This window comes from Passer montanus, unplaced genomic scaffold (assembly GCF_014805655.1).
Source record: "Passer montanus isolate IOZ18808 unplaced genomic scaffold, ASM1480565v1 scaffold95, whole genome shotgun sequence".
Taxonomy (NCBI): domain Eukaryota; kingdom Metazoa; phylum Chordata; class Aves; order Passeriformes; family Passeridae; genus Passer; species Passer montanus.
The window spans coordinates 1,069,108-1,090,783 of NW_024374923.1; the positions used below are offsets into that span (position 1 = coordinate 1,069,108).

Here is a 21,676-nt window from a genome sequence, read left to right on the forward strand (position 1 = left end):
TAGAGGGAAAAGAAGCAACTGCTACTGTTAAATTGAAAAAGTTAGGAAGAACAAATTTTATTATAAAATAATGGAAAGAAGGAAAAGGTTTCTGAGGAGGAAGGAACTAATATCAACATAAATTTCTGATTTTAGGCTGTTGGATTAGAGTAGAACAGGCTTTCCAGTGCCACTAGGAATGTGTCAGCTCTTTGTGCTGTTCCGTTTTTCGACAGCAGCCCTTCAGAGTAGGGGCATTGAGTTACTTATTTGAGCAGCAGAAGTCCTGTGGGACCAAAACTTTCTATACTGACTTCTGTGGGAGAAAGTCTCATTGAGACGGTGCTTAAGCAAAGAGTTGTTGGTGAACAGACCATGTCCTCAGGTCTTGCCTTCCGTTGGGTCTCTGATACTGAAATGAGGAGGAGCAGGGAGAGATAGAGCTACAATTATATATAATTTTCCTTTCAATTTAGTGCTGTGGGTATTTTGAAGGAATTTTTAATGAATTAGTGATGAGACCTCTGAGTTGCTTTTGATGGTGTGATTTATTTTTCTTCTTTTCTACATAGGCAGGAAGGGTGAGTTTGGCTCACATCTTCACTGCATGGCTCAGATGGTCACAAGACCTCTAGTTATAAGACCTTTTAAGGATTTATTAATCAATAAAACACTGCTAAAAAGGATATTTATGCTTTTGACTCAATCCTTAGATATTTTGTCTTATGGACTCATGCTAGAATGTAAGCTTTCTTAGCCAATCATTATGACATACAACCTTACGGTACTACACTTTGAAACTCTAAACTTTACTTAGCTTAATGTGTCTCTCCTTTAAACTATAAATCCATATTCTTGCTTCTAGCGCTTACATTTGGAAGCCTTTTCCAAGGTCTCAGATAAAATCCTGTGTTTAATTGTAAGCTTTGGCTTACAGGTCCAAAGTTCTGCAAATTCCCTGCATTTTGGATTCCAACAACTACTACTAAGTTCTAAGTTTGTTCTGCAAAGAAAACCAGTGTATTTAGGTTTTTTTAAGGTTTTCCCCCGGGTTTATGAACTGGAAACCCCACTGGGGATGTCCAGCTTTAAGAGGAGGATTATTGTTCTGCTATTGCAGATTCACAAGTAGAAAATTCTCTTAATATAGAATGTTCTTAAAGCTTACATGTCATCATGTTCAAAAATGGTATCACAACAATAAAATTAGGAGTGCAAACTAGATAAGCCACTGTTGTTGTTGAGGTTAGCAGTAAATGCTTGTAAAAGGTAAGGTTTTTTTCCAAAACTACTCATGGTAACTCCTTTCAGCAGTAACACTATAGCGCAGGGTGCTTGTGTTCTACAATAACTTCTTATCAGCAAAGTGTGAAGTGCTTTTGTCCACCTATGAAATACTACTGCATTTAGGTCTATTATTTATATTGTTATAAATTAACATATCTCTTATTTATTTGAGTGTTAATATTTTAATAAAACATGAAGTAGCAATTTTTATTTAATTATTTATATAACTCTTCTGGTATGTCTGCGCTTTGTTTGAGGCCTTCACTGCATTTGTTGGTCTATTAGTTTCATTTTGGGAAAGATTCATATCAATTTTTTCCCCTTACTGATATTTGGAATGTCTGAGCTTGTTAGGGAGTACTGTATGCAGCTGATTTAAAATAATAGTCAGCAACTATTTGAAGGAGAAGAGCAAAGAGATTATGATCTTTATTACATAAATAAACCTGTGTGCTCCTTTATTGCAACAGACTTTTTTTACCAGCGTGCATTTTTCTTGTTGTGTTTCCTCTGGCAAGTTGACTTTTTGTACATATATAAACCTTTCAGAACCTAAAGAGGGATCTGCAGGAGAGCTGGAGAGACTTTACTGGGCCATGGATTGATAGGACAAGGGGGGATGGGTTTGAACTAAAAATGAACAGGTTTAGATGTTAAGAAGAAATTCTTCACTGTGAGGATGATGAGGGACAGGCACAGTTGATCCAGAGAAGTTGTGGGTGTCCCATCCCTGGGGACAAGGCCAGGTTGGATGGGTCCTTAGCAACCTGGTCTAGCAGAAGGTATTCCTGTCCAGGGGCAGGGGGATTGAGCCAGATAATTAAGGTCCCTTCCAACACAAACCATGCTGTGATTATGTGCATTGAAACAGAATGGAAAATAGGTAACTTACCAACTGAGGTAGGTAACTTACCTACCAGGCATACTGGTATCAGTGTACCTACTGATACCTTCATTCTTACTGCAGAATGAAACTTTTTACATTTGCAGTGATGAGTATTTTCCAGGCATTTTCATATGTTTTTCAGAATTTAACTTAGCTCTCAGAGTACTCCAAGGATCTAAATATAGCAAACTGTAGTGTTCTGAAGTGATAGTTTAGAATGAATTTCCACATCTCAAAACTAGCACCTGTTAGATCAGAATTATGCCCACTGCTACTGCATTTCACTCTTATTTCTGGTTCCATGCATGTTAATGATGATTCAGTATGCCTTTTGAGCTTGGCAGTCTGATTTTTACAGCTAAGAGGTAAATATAAATAACATGATTTCATGAATTGAGAAACATAGATTTCCTCCCAAAGCAGATGTTTTTTATCAAGCTAGTGGTAGGATATTTCAAGGCAAGATTACTGTTCCTATTTCCATTTAAAGATAAAGGGAGAAAAAAAAAAGAACACCTGGGTATGTTTGTATTTTGGCTGTTAGGTGTTGACTTGTTTCTTTGACAGCTTTTCTTTCACCTAAGGTATTTTGGATATCCAAACTGCTTTTATTAAAATTGTCTGTCTTTTTTTCCTTTAGAAAGTTGAATGGTATAAAGACATGTTAACTTTGTGGTTTGTTTTTTGTGTCTGTGCATTTTGGTGGTTTTTTTTGTTTGTGTGGGTGGTTTCTTATTGTCATTGTTGTTCAGTTTTTAACGTTTTGTTTGGTTTTTGTTTTATGGTTTTTTTTAATTAAAGTGAATTAGTTAATTTTGATCTTGATTCTTACATACCTTTTCTTTCCTTTCCTTTCAATTTTCCACTAGTAGCTCAAAAATACTATGAAATATGACAGACTTCAGACTCATTGATGTCAATGACAGGAGGAAGTAGGGCATTCTGCTGGTGTGGACCTTATCAGAGCAACAGAAAGTTAATAGCTCTTCTAAATACTGGTCTTTCTGAAGGTTACTTCATGAAAGTATGGCTCACATGGAGTATCAGATCACAGGAGTGCTTACAGCTAAATCTTCTGTCTCTCCAGTCACCTTGGACAAACAGCAGAGCTCATCTTGGTCAGGTTTGGTTGTTCAAGAAAAGATCTTGTCTGAAAACAGGATCTAATGAACATCTGAAGCTCTCTAAGGTTTTGAATATTCTTCTCTCAAGCATTGAATACCTGTTTTTTCTGACAGAGTCAGGGTTAAAGGCAAGCATTTGAATCCTTATTAGCTTTTTATCTGCCCCTGAAGCAGATGTTTCCACTTAATTTCTCTTTCCAGTCTTTCCTCATGAAATCTATGGTCCAGATGGTACATGAAATGATACCCAGCATTTTTAGCAGCATCTGCAGCCACACAATTGGATTTCCTTAGATCCAGCCCAGACAAAAAACTTGTCCTATCTCCACAGGGATTTGTGTACAGTTTTTAGAGCCTTCCAGACTTGAGGTTTCATCTTTTATCCCCTCCATAACCATAAAAGTAGAGGTTATTGGTAACAAGCAGATGCTCACTTTATGAAGTGAAAACAGGTTTAGAATAACATGTGTGCAAGTGCCCAAGGTTCAATACTCAAGGTAGTAAAAGAAATTTAAGTTCACATTGTATGGAAAAGAACTTTTCTATTGTTTCTATTGTTGTTTGCATTTTGAAACTAAGTATGAAAACCTTTCAGTGTTCTGTGTTGTCCAGTGATATGATATATAGCTGATTTAGCTCAGAATGATTTTCAGGCCCAATGAAATACTTCAATCCTTGTTAATAAAATAGCACAGGTGTTTTATAGTTTTAGGTTTCTAAATTAGTTAGTGACTTGTTTTTAAAAAAAATTGATTTGCTTTCTTTCCCAGTTTGCTCTTCTTGGTGTGTGTTGCACTAATTTGTGCACGCATTGAATTTGTGACTCTGTGAAGCCATCTATTCTGCAAAATTTTAAATGCCTAAGAGGTCTTTATTCTTCCTGTTCTAATATTAATAAAATTACTAGCCCTTGCTACTTATCTGGATTCCTTGGGAGCTTCAGCTTCCCCCCCAACCCCTTCTTCTTATGTTCTCAGAAAATTTGATCATTAAACAATTAGACTCCAGGCAGAACAGCAAATGACATGTGTATAATAATGAGGTCAGAAGCTCCCACATACAACCTGTTGAGTCTTCGCAAAGGAGTTATGTTGTGCTAAATTATCTGCATGTGTTCCTGATTGTATTCTGGCAAGGATGAATGAGAGGATGAGCATAATGGAGATCTTTAATAGAAGAGATGATGGACATGTTCATTCTGGTGAATCCCATTCTCTGAAAGAGCTGTGTCTGCTGCCCTTGCTAAATCAAATTCTTTGTCAAATTAGCAGCTCAGAGAGCTGCCTTGTAGGCTGCAGAATCTGTGCTGGAAAAGCATTTCCCTTTTTGGTTTGATTCTGCCACCTAATTTAGCCATCTGTTAACTGATCTTTGAATTAATCTGTGGATATGTTTAGTACTGCACCAATTCTGAAGGAGTTGGGATTTGACTCCAGAGGTGGATGGGGCTGCATGGTTCTGTGACCATGAACATAAGTGTGTATGTAGTGGTTTTGATTGCTTGTGCCATCAGTATTTCCATCATCCCCCTTTCCAATCACAGTCCCTAAGAGCTGCTTTCATGCTTTCTGAGTGCAGAACCGGATCTTTGCCTCCAAGCTGCATCAAAGCCAGACTGTGAATCTTGGGCTGCGGCGCTGGGAGAGGCGAACTCGGAAGATTTGCGGAATAAAATTCAGCAGCTCCGGAAGCTGATCATGGAAATCAAAGAGGAGAGATCATCAGATGAAGCACGACAGTTTTTCCCTTCATCCCAGTTAAACAGTCTAGGAGAGCCCCAGTTTACGAGTAAGTGCATGTACTCATTTTATGGAATGGTACAATAAAGGTGGCCCAGTCTCTGTGGCAGTTCAGATAGTGTCACAAGCAGGGTGCAAAATGTTGTTCAACTTCTTGCTTGTCAAAGTGCAGTTTAGAGGAAATAAACTGATGAAAATTGTCTTTAAATTTTTTTCCCTGATATATTTTGATTTATGCACATAACCTTCAGGGGAACAACTGTGTGATTTCTGTGTTTCTGAGTTTTTCTCTCTAACTTATTTTCTTCATAAGAATTAAAGCATTTTTTTTTCTCTTCTATGTGCTATATGGACTACTGTTTAAAATATAGTCTGATAATGTTAATAAGTCTATAAATCTTTAGTGATACTTAAACTAGTATCACAGGTTTGTTCTATGTGATGTGAAAGCAGTCTGGGGATTTGAATGCAAGTAGCCATATGTTGAGTTGTATTTGGTGCACTGGAGTCAAAAGATTCTATTTCAGTTGCCCGGTCACTTAATCAGTTCTGTAGCCAGGATATTCATGAAGTTGTTTCAGGCCAATATGCTACTGGCAGAATTCAACTCAGAAATTTGCTAAAGCTCCATTAAAAAAGCCCAAAACCCCTTTTTTCTTTCCTTTTTGACCTTTCTAAGCTCTGCAGCTGTAATTTTCCTCACACAGATGTGAATGAATAGCAACATTAATGAGAACGGTGTGAATCTAGACTTAGCAGAATCATGTTTTTATGGAGCAGACACAGCTATAATCTTGGGGTGATTTTTCTGTTCATGGGTTTTTAATTTTTTTTTTAACAAAAGTCTTGCTCCAGTTCATATACTAACTCAATCCTTCCCATCTCACCACATTCTTCAATACCGACCAATATTTAATAATGCTTACTGGAGACAGTACAAAAATGTCAAGACGAGAGAGTTTAACTTCTACAAGTTCATTGAAACTGTACTTGTTATCCAATTACTTTGTGCATCAGATGAACAATTAAGTGTTACTCACCTATCCCTCCTTGCTTCCTACTTTTCTGTTGTTGCATCTCTGTGATTCACTCCTTTATTTTAGCACAAGAAATAGCAAGAAATTATTGCCCTTTGCAATAGAACATAATTCCGCAATGGATTAAACTGTTCCTGCTACGTAAGAAGAGGAATTAATGTATTTATTCTCCAACAAAAAGAAGTTGGGCTTATTGCTTTACAGTTTGTTTGTAGATCAATAATGGGTTTATATTTTACTATATTAACCTGATCTACCTACTTTCACTAAACATGGAGTTTGTTTTTTATGTGATGACATACCTACTTAAAAATTATGAGACTTAATATTTTCCAACACATATATAGTCAGTCGCTGTAACTGAAAATCTTACAAGCAACCCATCCATGAAAACTTGGGTTTTTTTCCTAGTTTCCTTTCCCAGCAACAGAAAGTTTCTATTAAGAAGGAAGTCTTCTTCAAAAGTAGCCTTTTTTCAGGCAAATATTTCATCCAAGTTTGCTTTGCCCATGAGTTTCTAACATAAAATGTTACTTCAGTGGCAATGGCTATGTATTAGAAATTAAGACATGGAAATCAAATTATCTCTAATTTTTCTTTTTCTTGACCTTTTAAGGTATTCAGAGAATTGCAAATGAGCCAAAGCTGGAGTTCAGTCTTGGTAAGATACAATTTTGAATTTTTGGAATCATAATGGCCTGTGTGTGAGAAGTTTTTATATATATATTGTTATACAGTGTAGCATGTGACCTGTTTAAAAAAAATGAAGGTCTAGGTGGGAGAAGTGCCTGTGCATGCCTTTTGAAATGCTGATTTTAGTTTCTTAATTGGTTGGAATGTCTAAAGGTTTATTGAATTCTCTTGTGCTATGCTGCTCTACCAGGGTGAAAATCTGCCCAACAGCTTTGTGGATGTAGTTTTTGAAATACTACTTATTTGGAAAAAGACATTTAATTTGAAGATTTTGAAACAATATTCAGATAAAAGGACTGTTGCTTTAGAACAAACTTTAATCGAATTGTGATATTATTTGGTAGTGAGGAGGCAATGTAACTGTTTACCTGACTTTGCCATTTTATACTTAGTAATACTTAGTATACTTAGTAACTGGTATATGAGAATTATATATTGTTATAGTATGTAGCAGAATTGTTTTGGGAAGGGTTCTATCAGCTCAAGCTTCCCCTTCCATTTAGAGGTACGGAATGATTCAGATTGCTCAGTAAGTCAAGAAATCTAATTGAATAATGGTATATTTGTAATACAAGGTCACGGCGCACAATATGTCACCTCAAACTGTGCAAAGCAAGCTTGGCTACTTTTCACTGTTCTTTCAGTGCAAAAGCTTTGAAGCCTTTGAAATAGTAAGTGAAATAATTATTTGCTGTAGAAGCACAAACCACAATAATTCCGTGTGGGAAATAAGAATGATAACTAGGTTTAGTTGATTAGTGGCTGGACTCTCTTCAGCTGAAATGATCCTGTGATTATTCCCTGCTCCTGTGTATGGTAAAAGAACACAGTCAGAAATAGTGACTTTTCAAATATTTGATTCTATGTGCTGTCTGCATTATGAACTAGTCAAATTTGTTATAATGTTTATATCCATACGACCTGTGAATAATTATCTGATGTTGTGTAGCTATAAACTGAGAAACATAGTGTTATTCAGTGTCTGTTAAGTTCACTCTGGTATAAAAACTTTTATAACATCTGTTGCAAAAAAATGTAAGTGTAAGCGGGAGAGGAAAATACAGATAACTATGAGAAGACTATTATATAAATATCAATTAGACTGCACTATTTGGAGAATTTAAATAGTCTGCAAACAAATATCCTTCAGAAATTCCAAACACAGCAAGCAGGATGGCATGAGTGATGTGGCTTCTGTGGTTCTGTTTTTGCCCATTGCATTCTGGGAGCTTCTTTCCTGGCCTTGTCCTTGGAAGTGGGTTACACTCGGCTTGTGTGCTGCTGCAACTACACTGATTGAAAAGCTGACACCTTAAAGCTGTGCCCTTTGGGACAGGCACAGTTCTATTTGTTACAGCCATTTTTAGAATAACTTACATTTTATCTGTGTATTTTTTATCTGTATGTCTTTTAAAAATCAGAAAGTTATGGCATCACAAAAAATTTTGTTGAGTAGGTCATGAAGTTTTTTTGTTCTGTATAGACTATATCTGCAGAAATTGTTAAATGTTGGCATGGAACAAAGGCCTCATTCTCTGTTGGCGGGAAATCACCATGGTGTAATAATCGTTAAGAGCAGATTTAACTTTTCTGTGCATTTGTATTTACATCTTATAGGTGATGTGACTGTAGTACTTGGGCAGAGCCAGTAATTGCAGCATTCCAGCAATAGCAAACTCTCACAATGACTAGTGTAGTGTAGGAGAGGGAGGAAGGTGCTACAGGCACTGACTACAAATTAGATGAGCAGTGCTTCAGGAGAAGTTGCTTTCAGTGATAAATGTGCCCCAGCAGGTAGAAGTGTAAAAACAAAGTAAAGCCATTTTCAGACTTGTTTGGGCTCGTGCTGGATGGATCTCTGTTCACTCAGTGTCAGTATTTGTGTTTTGCATTGGGCTGTTTCTAGTAGGCATTTATGTTCTGTGGTTTGTTCTGCAGCATTATTGATTGAGTCATTGCAGCCCTTTGAGGGATTTCATACACTGGATCCTGCTGCTGCTCAGGTAACAATTGGGAGTAGCAGCATAAACCTCTTGATTTTGGCTGATACTCCTGTCCAGAGTCGTAAGTCAGGGATATTTGGCAGTACAGGCAATTGTATAAAGGTGATTCTTAGTGTCTTGGACCCTAAGTACACTAAATGTTTAAGCATAATACATTTGCATTAGGGGAATCCACCTTTAGTGACTGAACAGTCCATGAAATTCTTAGCAGTTATCCTTCTTACTGGAATATCAACATTCCCATGCCAACACTTCCTAGCTCCAGGCACCCCAGTCACCAGCACTGTGCTGTTGGTTTGTACAAATGTTCAGCAGACACCTCCTACTGATGAGTGACACAGGAACAATTTAGCTGGGAAGGATGCATGTGATGTGTGGTGCTAAAATTCCCCTCACAAGGGCAGTGAAGATGCCCCTGTGCTGTTCACCTGGTTACTGGCAGGGCTGGAAGGGACTCTGCAGCCTGGCCTGTGCACCTGGGGAACACCACTGCTGCTGGCAGGCCAAGGACACTGCTTGACTGACACCATCCTTTGAGGGATTTTATCTAGTTAAAGATTTGGCTTTCACTTCAGCTAATTAAGGACTTCCAAGATCTCTCTCTGAGATGAACCAAAACATGGTAAGCAGGGATGAGAGAGGAATTTGCTGCAAGCAAGTGCCACAGGTATGATGTGTGCCTAGCTTGGGTAACCAAATCTTTAGGACTCTGTAGAAACATTTCAGCTTGATTAGGCTGGTATTTGGCATTTATAATTTGGAAGGCAAATCTAACAGTAAGATTTATAAAGCTGGTCTCTAGCCCTGAAAGAATGGCTTATGCCTGTAATTTTGTTCATATTAGTTATATAATCAATATTATTATATTAGTTAAGTAGCATACTTACACATATATATGCAAATAGACATTTTCTTTTATCATTTGATATACAAATGTGTTTAAATATATTAAAAAATTGTAACATCTCATAATTGTAGTTTAAGTCTCTTGTCACTTATTGGTCAATAAATAACATTCAGAAGTGGAGCTCCAGTAACTAAAACAAAATATAGCTTTTAAATAATATTTGAGTGCTGCCTAATACATGGGTTTTATTTATGGACATTATAAATAAATACTGCTGTTCAGTGTTTGAAGTTCTGATAACTAAATTTTGAAATAATGATATTAAAATTCTTCCTAGGGTTTTGTATTTTGTTACGGTAGTTACCTTGCAACATACTATGTCCACAATACTCCGGAAAGCATTCTCTTCATAAAATGTCTAAATATTGCCTTCTCTTATTTTATTCTAAAGTGCAATAAAGTGGTATTTTTTTCTTTTTTCCTGAGGTTAAAGCAAAGAATAAAACTCACCTGAATCACAGCTTTCCACTGCATTACACTCAGCATTTTCAGGAGTGTGCCTGTCTTGTAACATAACTTTGGAGTCAGAGCATCCTTTAGACAAAGATTTTTTGTGGTTTTATATTCCTGGGGACTCTTTGGAAAGGTGGGTGATTTCTGAACCTTGTAGCTGCTGCTAAGTTTACCTTTTCAAACTCTGTGTTGCTGTTTGGCATTTTGAGTGCCTGTGTTCTGCAAGCAGTTCCATGAAGCATTAGGAGGTAGGATCTGAAAGCCTATGCAAGGTGCTGAGTAGAGAGGAGGAGCAGAGCAAACAGAATGAAACCAGATACTGGGCCTGAATAACAAACCAGTGAAACTGATGAAAATCTTTCCCATGACTTTGAAGTGTGCGGGTTTAGATCTGTTTATTTTGAAGCTGCTCTTCTTGGTTGTTTCTCCAAAATATCCCAGCCCTTGAGTCCCAGATCTAACTAAATATGTTGTGGGTTCCTGACTTCAAAGTAGCTGTGCTACCTCAATGTGAAGTATGTGAGCCCAGCTGATGTATAAGGTTATAGTTATGGGAGATAAATTATATTGTGCATTTTGATAAACACTATTGTGAAGTTTTCAAGAGCTTGTGCTTCTAAGGGTATTTGATAGTGAACTGGAAAAGCAGCACAAGAAAAGTGCAACAATCAGAAAAATGAGGGAACAGGGTAGAATGCACAGTTGGTGGTCAAAGTGCTCAAATGTGAACTTGGTAATGAACATGATGTTAGTAGGGAGAAATAAATCAGAGGAAAAAAGGAAATGAGTTTGTTAGTTACTCTCTCTATAACCAACACAATTTTAGTGGTTTTGCATTTGTCTAATTGCTTAGAGTTGTGAAGAGAGGGCAAGGGATATGATGGCTGTAGTAGGGTAATAGCAACCAAAATTGCTGTGCAGAAAAAAATGTCTTTGCACATATTGCAGCATATTCAGGTGGTAATTTTTATGACAACACCTGTCTGACATTTCCAAAAGTGATCTCTTTTTTTGCAAATATATTAGGTCAGTGAATTCTGATGGACTGTTCTATTATTGAATAACTTGTAGGTACTTTTCAACGTGTAGAGTAATGTAAATCTTGTGATTGTGTTTTTACAAAAAATCTCATTAAATAGTGCACAAATCACAGGAAACTTGAGCAAGTACTTGAAAGAATTAAAATTAAAAATTTCTAGGTTATTTTTTTTATTCTTTTTGCTAAGTAGTGGGTTGATACAAAGGCAGTCTACCTGTAAATGCCAAAATTTTCATTCTCTACGATCTTATTTTTCCCCAAGTGATATTGTGATGCCATCCCTTTGGAAAAGGTCTTGAAGCAGATTTAACTCTGCATGCTGAACATAAATGGTACATTGATGCTGCTCAAAGAGCATGACTAAATGATTTTTCCAATTCTGAAACATAATCTGGAACTTTTTCAGCAGCAGCTTATCATTCACTAGAAGAATGATAAGCAGAAAAACTTGTTTTATTCTTACCACAAACTTGAAGCCAGTCTTGGTCCTAGTAGAATTTGCCCATTTGGTTATCCTTCTGCTTCATCAAGTTATGAGCTGGTGAATAAATGATGCTTTGTTGTGTTAGCCAAATAAAATTGTAAAAAAAGTCGTCATTGCACTTTTGAGTAAATCTAAAAAGTGATCACTTCCCTGTGAATCAAACTCACAGTGTCACTTATTGCTGAGGGATATTTATCCCTCAAAAAAAGTTGTGTTGGCCATGTTAGAAGCAGTAGCAGCAAAAACATAAAAATGAAGGCTGGGTTTGTGACTTTTAAATTTCATTTTATTTGTTCGTTTCGCTCTTTGTTGTTATAACAATTTTCTGAGTTTTACTTGAGTTAGTTCTAGTCCCACACAAATTCCATCTTCCACCAAAGCAGCTAGTCAGGTTTTTTCCCCCCTTATTTTTACTGGTGTATCTTAGATACTGTTACATCACAACAAGAAATAGTAAATAAAAAGGCAGTGTAAATTGAACAGAAAAGATTCAGGATGTAGAAAAGCTACCACATGATTGGAAAGAATGCTCTTGTTTTCCTCTGGGAGCTGCTTATTTGACTTCTGTCTGCTTTGAGACTCCTGCACTGCAGCATAAGATGCCTTAAATGCAGTTTATTCTTCATAACTCAGTGTTGCTAGGATGAGTCCTTTTTTGACTGAAAGGAATCCTCCCAAAGAGACAGCAATTCAAGCCCAGTCTGAGGCTGTGTTGGCGTGTTTTGACTTAGGACTTGTAATGTTTTAGCAGTAACTCCGGCAGGAATTTCTCCTTTCCTCACTTCTGAAGGAGAACTTGAGCTAACTTGCAGTTGGTTTCAGTGGAGATAAAGCAGCAAGTGAAACAGTCTTCCAAAAGGTTCTAAGGTAGTGAATGCCTGTCATCTTTCACATCATGCTGTCACCTCTCTTGGCAGTGTTCAATGATGGATAATGTATATCCAGCAAATTGATGAGTGATGCTGAGTTAGTGACTCCTGAGGAGAGTCAGCCCTTCTTCTGTGCTCCTGCATTCTCTTGCACTCACAGTAAGCTTTTTTTGTTATATGCAGAAGTTGTGTGAACATTGCTGCAAAGTGATTTGAGAATGGATTTTCCAAAATCCCACATCATTTTTTTATCCACCTCTCCTCCCACAGTACTTTGCTCACTTTAAAGAAGGCTTTTGGGATTCTGTGATAGCCGTTGCCACACTGAGCCTGACAGTTTGGGGTTTTTAAATAGGCAGCTTTCTGAAACACTGCTCCTTCATCATTGTATACCTCTTTAAAGCATCTCTCCTGAGTTTTGCGTGTTGTGTACACTGTCAGAAAAAAAGGCCAAAACTCACTATATACTACCATTAAGACTTGGTAATGTTGGAAAAACAAATCCAGGAAATTGAGATTTTGGGGTGGGATGTGTATGTGGCATGGACACGTATCCCAAAAAGCTCAAAACCAGAATCCTTTCAAAAACTCATACACTTGTTTGGTTTTTTTCCAGCTTAGGTGGGTTTGAGTCCTAAAAATTAGGCTGGATTTTTAAATTTGCACCTGTAGGCACTGTAATTCTAGAAGTCTATCCTTCAATCCCTTTTAGGGCAGGGATTGTCTTAATTTTCACTGCAGCTAGAGAAGCAGGCTACTGTCACGGTCCTTAAATATTAATCTGTACTAATTGTTGGGCATACAGTGCAAGGACTCAAAAATTCCAAACATGAAACTTGGGAAGTTGTGTGAACAGTTAGTGTTCTTTGTGCTTGTTGCATATTAAGAGAAACTGAAAATTCTGTTTATAATAATATGTACTTTACAGTTAAATAGAGTTCTTAAAGAAATTATCTGTATAGAGAGTTAAATAGCTACTCTATGTAGTCCATAAATATGATTTTTTTTTGTTGCTGAAAACCCATTACATCTAGTGTAGCATTATTCATTTTTATCTACTTTGTTTCTGTGTCAGTAAGAAGCACTTCCTAATAGAAGCAGTCACAGAAATATTTCCAATTTGTCACCATCCATTGATACTTAATGATTTTCATTAACCAGCTTTGACTTGTGTAAATTCAATTTCTGTGTAGGTGTTAGAGATTAAAATTCTACGTTACAAGGTCCTGTGTAGCAGTTAATCCCCACAGTGGGCTCTTTAAATGCAGGGATATTTATTTGCTCTGAAGTGGGTCAGAGCAGAGGATGAACCAGCATGAGGGAGCAAGTTGTTACTGTCTGAGTATATTTCAGATGGATTTACAGGAATCTGCTGATGTGCTGATGCAAGTAGTAAGAAACATTGAAGATGTTTTGAGTATCAATATTAAACCCAGGTGCAAACTGAGTTTCAGGCAGTTTTCTTCCATTCTGCTTCATGAAATTGAAGTATTTCCTGTTTCCAGAAGCTTTTGCTTTTGTGAAAAAAAATTGTATTTGAAACTATGGGAAGAAAGTGGTTGACAACCTTGTAAATATAAATATGTATAAATAAGGGCTGAAACTAAGGGAAGCTTTTAAATCTAATAGCCTAAAGATTCTCACAGTGACTTTCACATGTTTTGATATAAACACTTATCTAGAGATAAATTTTGAATAGCTATGGGTAATCTGTTTAGAGAGGAGTTTGTAGATGCCTGAATTTGAAAAGCTATTTAACAGTTGAGAGGGTTTTTTGGAATTTAGCCATTCTGAGAGACAGGGGTTTATCATCTTAGCTCTTGAGTGATGCAGCAGATAATAGGATTAAATTCTGTCAGAAATGTACAAATTCTGAAATCTTGTCAGTTATAAAACTGCTGGATTTATAAGTCCAAGGAAAAAAAAGGAGGATAAGACTAGGAAGGACCTTTCTTTTTCAAACCTTAAATAAATAAAATTGGTAGGCTTCTTAGTAAAATCAGGTTTTTTTCTTATACTGAAAATGCTGCTTTTGTGTCTATGGCATGTATTTCTCATAGACTTTGCAATTGCTGTCTCACATGTGCAAAATTCCTTTTATCCAAAATTTCAGAGGCAAGGCTGTGTCTGTGCTGAAAACTGTTATATTTTCTGTGAAGTGGGGTTCCAGCTCAGTTTCCCAGTGAGTCCGAATCCTAGAAACAGATTAATGACAAGAGCTCAGTCTTAGCATGTGTTCATCTACCTCATTCCATGCTGCTTTGCCGGAACTATTTCTAGTTTCTGAGGTAAAACATTCATAGCTATCAGTAATATAATGGTAATTTTTAAGGCTGATTCAAAGTTATATATGGAAAAGGACTCCAGAATTACTAAAGAATTTATAGATATGGGTAGAGATTTAATGCAATTCTCTCAGAATTGAGCTTTCGTAATTTTTTTCTCCCTTAGATATTAAAAAAAAACCCACCAGAAAAGAGCTAGTGGATACCTTAATTTGTCCTTTAGTATTTTCACATGCATTGTGCTTGGCTTCTGAATTATTAGGTGTTCTGGTGAACGTGACATTAATTTTTCAGTTAGTCTGATGAAATGGAAAACTTGTGTTTCCAGGGTATTTTTAAACTAGTTCATAGGAAAGCAGGATTAAAGATCATTGCATTAGAGAGAAGTTATTTTTGGCATATGCCGCTGCTCTTTTTTCATCATTATTTTTCTCTTCCTGCTTTTGCCCAAAAATATGCCTCCTATTGTGCATACTTTCTCCTATTTGCCTTGCCAGTCTATGTGTTCTTTCCAGTTTGATATTTGAACCTGATTTTCTCAAATTAGGCTCTTCAGTTTCCCTAGGTTGGTTCCCACATGGGTGTGGTAGATCTCATCAGGAGATTTGACTTTCTCTTTGCCCATACACAAATGTGTGTGCATCCTTTACCCCTTCAGGCTTTAGGATCTTGGGGTGGCCCAAGAGAGCGAGTGGGAGGAGGTGTGGCAGTTCAGTGGCTGAACTGGGAAGGGAAGAACCATGGTCTACCTGGCAGTTTTCTGCCGTGGAAGGAGATTTTCTTGCCAGCATCTTCCCAGTGAGCGTGGCTCTGAGTGCACTGTCCCGCTATGTCACCACACATCCACAGGAACAGCCCCTAAGTGACTGGCTGGCTTTGTGCTTACCTGGTACATAATAAATCTATGACTGATTTCTCTGTGGGTCCATGAAACTTGTCAGAATAAAGAGGACTATTTAGATGCTTACTGAGAATGTTTTCCATTTCAGATATTTGTACACAGAGAGCAACAAGCCAAATAAGGATGAGGTATTTCTTTGTTGTTAGAGAAAGCTCTATAAGACTTTCTTACCTACAACTGTGATTTGGATGGCAGTTCTGGCCCTGCTGCCTTCTTCCAACCTTTCTCTGCCTCCCAGGAAGCTGACAGTTTAACTATTCAGAATGCAAGAGATTTTTTTTTCTTAACTCCTTAACTGTGCTGTTGTGAGGGAAGCTTCAAATGTATGCAGTGTTTGCACAATGTTTTCAGCAATAGATGTTGGTCTTCTCCACATTTTCATAAATCCTTTAACACTACAATGTTTCTTCTAGAAACAGAGCTTTTTTTGATCAAACTGCAAAGTGTGCTAACATTAAAGTTTTAAACTTTATATCTACTTAAAAAAGAAATTGTGTGTACCATGAAGTTTCCTGAAGAGCCATTTTTAGTATCCCTGGTTGTGTGCTTCAGTGCCTGACATCTTAGTTTTCTCTGCTATTGCCTAATTGGCCCTTGCAGTCCTGGGATTTTTTTCTAGGTAGAAATGAGAAATAAATTTTATTTTGGAATTACTGGACAGGGATAGTTGGGATTTTTTTTACTGTGAAGGTGGTCAAGCACTGGCACAGTGCTTGGAGGAGGTTGTGAAGTCTTTGTCCTTGGATGTTGTGAACACTTAAGTGGATGCAGCCTGCTGTGGTTGACCCTGCTTGGGTTAGACTTGTTAAACTTAAAGCTGATTCCTGTGCCACAAATTTGTCATGTAACTTTCCAGGAAGAGTTTGGAGGCTTTTTAGAGCTGGTAGTGATTGGTTTGACATGAACTCCTCCAACATTATCTGTTGATCCTTACTGTTGTTGATACCCAGCTTGTGATCTAAAAAATCTTCAAGTTCTCTAAACAATCACTTACAGTTATGTTGCAGTTAGACTATTTTAAATGGTTGCTCTCTATGTGGACTCAAGCTGTTCTGTTAATTATGTTCTTGCATCATAATTAAACCATTATGTGGGGCACACTGAAGGTACCATAAAGGATTTAAGAGCAGCCTGAATAGCCTTTGCTTTTGGGAAAAAAGAGTCAGGACGGGATAGAGTCAGCCATTGTTAAAATAATTTTGTGGATGCTCTTGGCCTGGATAATATGTTACTGGTGCTCATTTTTATGAATTTTTGTATATGTACAAAATCATGTTTGGATTTTTTTTTTTTTTTTGCATTGCATTTCCTTGTTCTCTCAAGGAACAGTTATTCATGGGAAGGTTTGGAAAATGAAAGCTTGAAGTAAAACATGTGTAGTAAACTTGTGTTTTCAGAAGTGGTGTTTTCCAGGAATAAAATTGAAATGGACTTCTACCCTGAATTTAAACTCTCAGCCCTTTCTCTGCAAAGAAGAGAATTTGGGTCAAAGACAAAATAAGCTGATGATGACTGTTAAGTGATTAGTGCCCTTTTTCCAGTGGGATGGACCTCAGTTCTGGAGTGATTATGGACAGCAACCTGCGTTCAGTGGTACTGGAATGTAAAAATATATATGTAAAATATCAAAATACTATCGTCTTTTGTGCCCTCTATGCCTGCTGCCAGGAAAATCTTCCTTATTTTGCAGTCAAGGGGAGACAGCTTTGAGTGGATACAAGCAGACTCTCAAGTCTTCCTCTCTCTTGTGTAATTGTTTGCAGCTTTTTGTGGTTTGCAGCTGCTGTGTTAGAGGTGGGCAGAATGCTAAAACCCTTGGATCTGCTCCGTGTGTGACCCCCTTCTGGTCCAGTGCTCTGTTGAATGAAGAGAGGCACTGGCCCCATTTCTCCTTCAGCCACCCCGCCGGGAGTTGTGAAGGAAATCAGCAGTGATGTTTTTGCAGAATGTGGACGAGCAGCTGTGCCCTGACACTGCCTGCCAGCCCCAGCTTGTCAGGAGAGATGTGTGGTTTTCAGATCCTGACAGGGCCAGAGGTGGGCTTGGAGCTCAGGGCTGAGACAGTCGGGATGTGCCCTGGAGCCAACCTGCAGGTGTGTAGGGACCTCTTGCAGTTCAAAACTTAAATACCTGGGGGCTTCAAATACCTCCAAAGCCAAGGAGGTGTGTGGAGTCTCAGAGTACTCTGTTTGAAAACCACTGGTGGATATCTCTGGCTTGTTGAGAGTTTACTTTCAACTTTTTTGCTGCCACTTTTTGCAGTTGCTCTTTTCTAACCTTTAGCCCAGTCTGTCAAACACTTAATGAAAAATTGCCTGGGGAATTCCTTCCATCTCATTCCTTGTGTATCTTTCTCTGTGAAGGTAAAGTCACCTCATAATTCCAAAAGGGTAGAGATTATTTGGAAGACAAAAAGCAAGCAAATGATTTAGAGGTTATAGTAGTCATAGAGTTGGTGCTTCTCATGCCGAATGGTAATGACTAAAGAGAACAACTCTGTTGTTAGGCCAGTAATATATTAACTGAAAACATTTTTAATAACTCAAAGCATGGTAGCTCTTGACTTTTTTGACTCTTTGCTGCATTAGCTGAACCTTTGTGTTTCAAGTGGCAGTTGTTAAATACCTCTCTGAATGTGCCTGTAAAAATAATTGCAGAAATACTTTCATGTTGTAAAACATTTCCCAGTGGACTTGTTTTTAATCTTTGTGTGTGGAAACAGAAGTTACATAAATAGAAAAACATGGAATTAATAGACGACTAAAGTCATCCTCTCCTTTTGAAAACATTAGTTATAGATGTATATTTTTGGAAATTCTGGAATGCATGGCCTGTGGTGAGATTTTACTCAGAAATCAGGTTCTCCTGCAGGCCCTGAGAAAACTGGAATTCTCCTAAATTCAGCAGCACAAAATCCCACACAACACGTGATGCAGCATGACTAGCAGACTGACCTGAGGTGCTTTGCTGAAAACAAACAAAATGCTTAAGAATGCTTTTCTCCATTGTTTTACCCTTACCTACTGTGGCAAATAAATTTTCTAGTCCAGTTATGGACACTTTAATTATTATTATCAGCCAAATTTTCAGAGTGGTTTTTTGCCTCTTATGTGGAATATAAAAGTGCTATGTAATACAGAAGCATTAAAAAAAATTACTTCAGTCTTGTTCCAATGTTCAAAACAAGCTAAAAGTTCAGTCTGGAATTCTGTTGCTTTTAAAATTGATTTCTGAGAGACTGAAGGTGTGTAGAATTTCATTATGATGAGTTAAGAAGAATTTGGTCTTAGCATTCATTAAAGATGAGAATTCTTCATACCTGAGAAGCTGAGGATTGTTGTTGGTAGGATTGTAAATTAGCTCCTTAAAAACTGAAGTGGGCTAGCGCTGTTTTCAACTTTGATATGAAGAGCTGCAATACCTAAGTAATTCAAGATTCAGATCTCTAATCTGCCAAGGGGACAGAGACAGATAAAAGTTTTTGGAGTTTTTTTTGGTTGTTGGGTTTTTTTGTTGTTGTTGGTTTTATCATTGTTTTGTTTCCTCTTAATCCTGAACTATTATTTCTTTGTACAAATGAGTGAAAATAATTTAAAATTTTATCTCTGAAGAAGTCAGCTATGTTTTTACATGTGTCAACATATCAAAATCAAGGCAGTTTCAAACATATTATTGTTGCATGTAAATAACTATTGTTCACCCTTGAAGAAACTTCTCCTAGAAATTAAGAGTGTATTTATAGTATAAGGATTAAATTCTCTGGTTTGGGTCTTACTCCTTTGTAGAAATCATTAATGTGTCCCCTTTTAAATCTTCTTCAAAATACAAACTGCAGAGTTGAAAATTTAGAGTAATAATTATGACCCTGTGTCTTGGAGGGGAAGTGATCTTGGTGTTGATATTGAAGAAACTACATATACAGATGTATTTGCTGCTTTAAAAATTTTACTTTGAAATAACATCTAGGCAATCACAACAGCTACAGTCACTATGGTGTTTTTCACTCTGTACCTTTTAGAAGGCTGTTTGTCTGTACCACCAGAGTTCTCATGGCTGAGGTATGTTTTTTGGAGAAGTTTAGGAGTAAAGGTTATTACTTGAGAATACACAAGTAAACAAATGCAGGATGTTGACTTCTTGAAGCTTGTCCTCTGACATGATCCTTGACCTGTGAGGTTTTATTATTTCTGGACTCTGTCATTTATGTGAAAAAACCCAAATATATGTTTTCTAAAATTCCTTGCGAAGGAGTTCTACTTTGTTATCTTGTGCAGGTCCCATGCTATTAAAGAAACTGTAAATAATTGGTCAGAATGACTGCTTCAAAATCCTCTGAGGAGTTAATCATTGTCTCTTATTTAGATTTCTAAATTAGGTATTAATCCAGTATTGCCACCTTTTCAAACAAGTCTTACTTATGTTAGAAGATCTTCTCTTTTTAACTACAGCTTGAATGCAGATTATTTAACATTTATCAAGCATTTCCCTACCAGCAAATTTAATCATTACTGGGCTAAAAGTGATTGTTCCGGATTGCAGAAATCTATTTTCTCCTTTGATTAAAAGTGTGTCTTACTCTTCTTTGCCTTGTCTTTGAAGTACATTTTAGTCTGCTTTCCTTTGAGATGTGTGGGTTTTGTTTTGCTAAAAGGTCACCTCTGGCATATTGGAGGGATTAGTCAGTGGTTTGCATTGCGTTTTCTGTAGAGGATCATCTTTTTAGGCTATCTCACTGGTCATTTTCAACATCAGACACCTATGCAATGAGAACCAATTGTGAATCAGCCTGACGTTTAGGAATCCAGCAGAGTTGGGGGTTAAAAATGAAAAAAAAAACAAACCCAAAACAAACATACAGGTAAATAATACACTGCCTACTTTTTTTTAAAGGCCACATTTTACCTCTTTTGAACACTACACATGGAGAGTACTACAAGGCTCAAACATTCCTGCTGTCTTCCCTTAGGGTATGTTAAGGAGGTGGTTTTGGTGGGGGGTTTTAATTATTTTATTTTTGGGGGTTTTGTTTGAATCTTTTTGAAGTTGAAACTACATCACTTTCTTGTCCCCTTGGCACAAAGAAAGGGAGGAACACAGATCTTCTCACACAGATGATTGTTATGGCTGTTCAGTAAGACAGTAGATCTATAGTTTGCTTTTATTATTGTCTGTCTTTTATTTTGTGAGTTACTGTTGTTAATATAGCTCCCTACTGCATCTTGTCCTAGCATCTTCATTTGGTTAGCTGTAATATGTAGCATTTTTACTTAAAGAAGGAATTATTAGTTTTATTCACCAGTAGAGTCTCATGGGTATCAGGGCTGTGGCCACACATCAATTTGCTGACAATTAATTATGGAGCTGGCTCCAGAGAATTTTACACAAAGTGCTTAATGCAGCCCCTAAACTTGAAGCATTTCTTAGGTGTACTTATGTTGGTGTTAACATCAGCTGGTTTGGGTGGCTTGTCCAGGCTGCAGGTGGATCACTTCCTCCGGGGGGCTGGACTCCAGTCCAGTTCTCTTGTAGGTGGGCTTCTACCCAGGAGCCAGAGTAGCTCCCTTACAGCTGCTCAGAGCAGCTGGTGTGCAGCAAAGAAGCACCCTGAAAGATTTCAGGTTGCTTGGAGCTCTTCCTGAACCTTCTTGTCTGCTGTAGTTGCTAGACTGTGTTGCTTGACTGCCTTCCTTTGTTTTGCGAGGGGAGCATTTTTCTTCACCAAGCATGAAAGTATCTTGTGAAGATGCATATGGTGACATGGAATTGGAGTCAGGCTAAGCAACAGCTGAATTTTCTTTACATATTAGAGAAGAATTACAGTCAGTCAATACTGCACACTGAGGATCAAACCCATGTAATACTACACTTGACAACTGGTACAGCAGTGAAAAAATGCTCCTGTCAAAGGACGCAATGTGTGCTGTTGTAATAAAAACAGATGTGGCAGACTGAAAACTTTGAGACTTGGCACTTTTGTTTCTTTTCGTCTT

The 21,676-nt window shown here is 37.4% G+C and overlaps 2 protein-coding genes across 3 annotated transcripts in view; one reads left to right on the top strand and one right to left on the bottom strand.

The window, feature by feature from the left end:
• SCOC (short coiled-coil protein) overlaps positions 1–21,676 on the bottom strand; it is a 702,416-nt gene that overhangs the window by 36,095 nt on the left and 644,645 nt on the right. The gene's annotated exons all lie outside the window — the stretch shown is intronic.
• INPP4B (inositol polyphosphate-4-phosphatase type II B) overlaps positions 4,974–21,676 on the top strand; it is a 187,258-nt gene continuing 170,555 nt past the window's right edge. For both annotated transcript variants that reach the window (XM_039696121.1, XM_039696120.1), the window contains exons 1-2: positions 4,974–5,064; positions 6,669–6,713. In XM_039696121.1, the coding sequence (XP_039552055.1) occupies positions 4,974–5,064; positions 6,669–6,713 (136 nt within the window). The remainder of the gene's footprint in view (positions 5,065–6,668; positions 6,714–21,676) is intronic.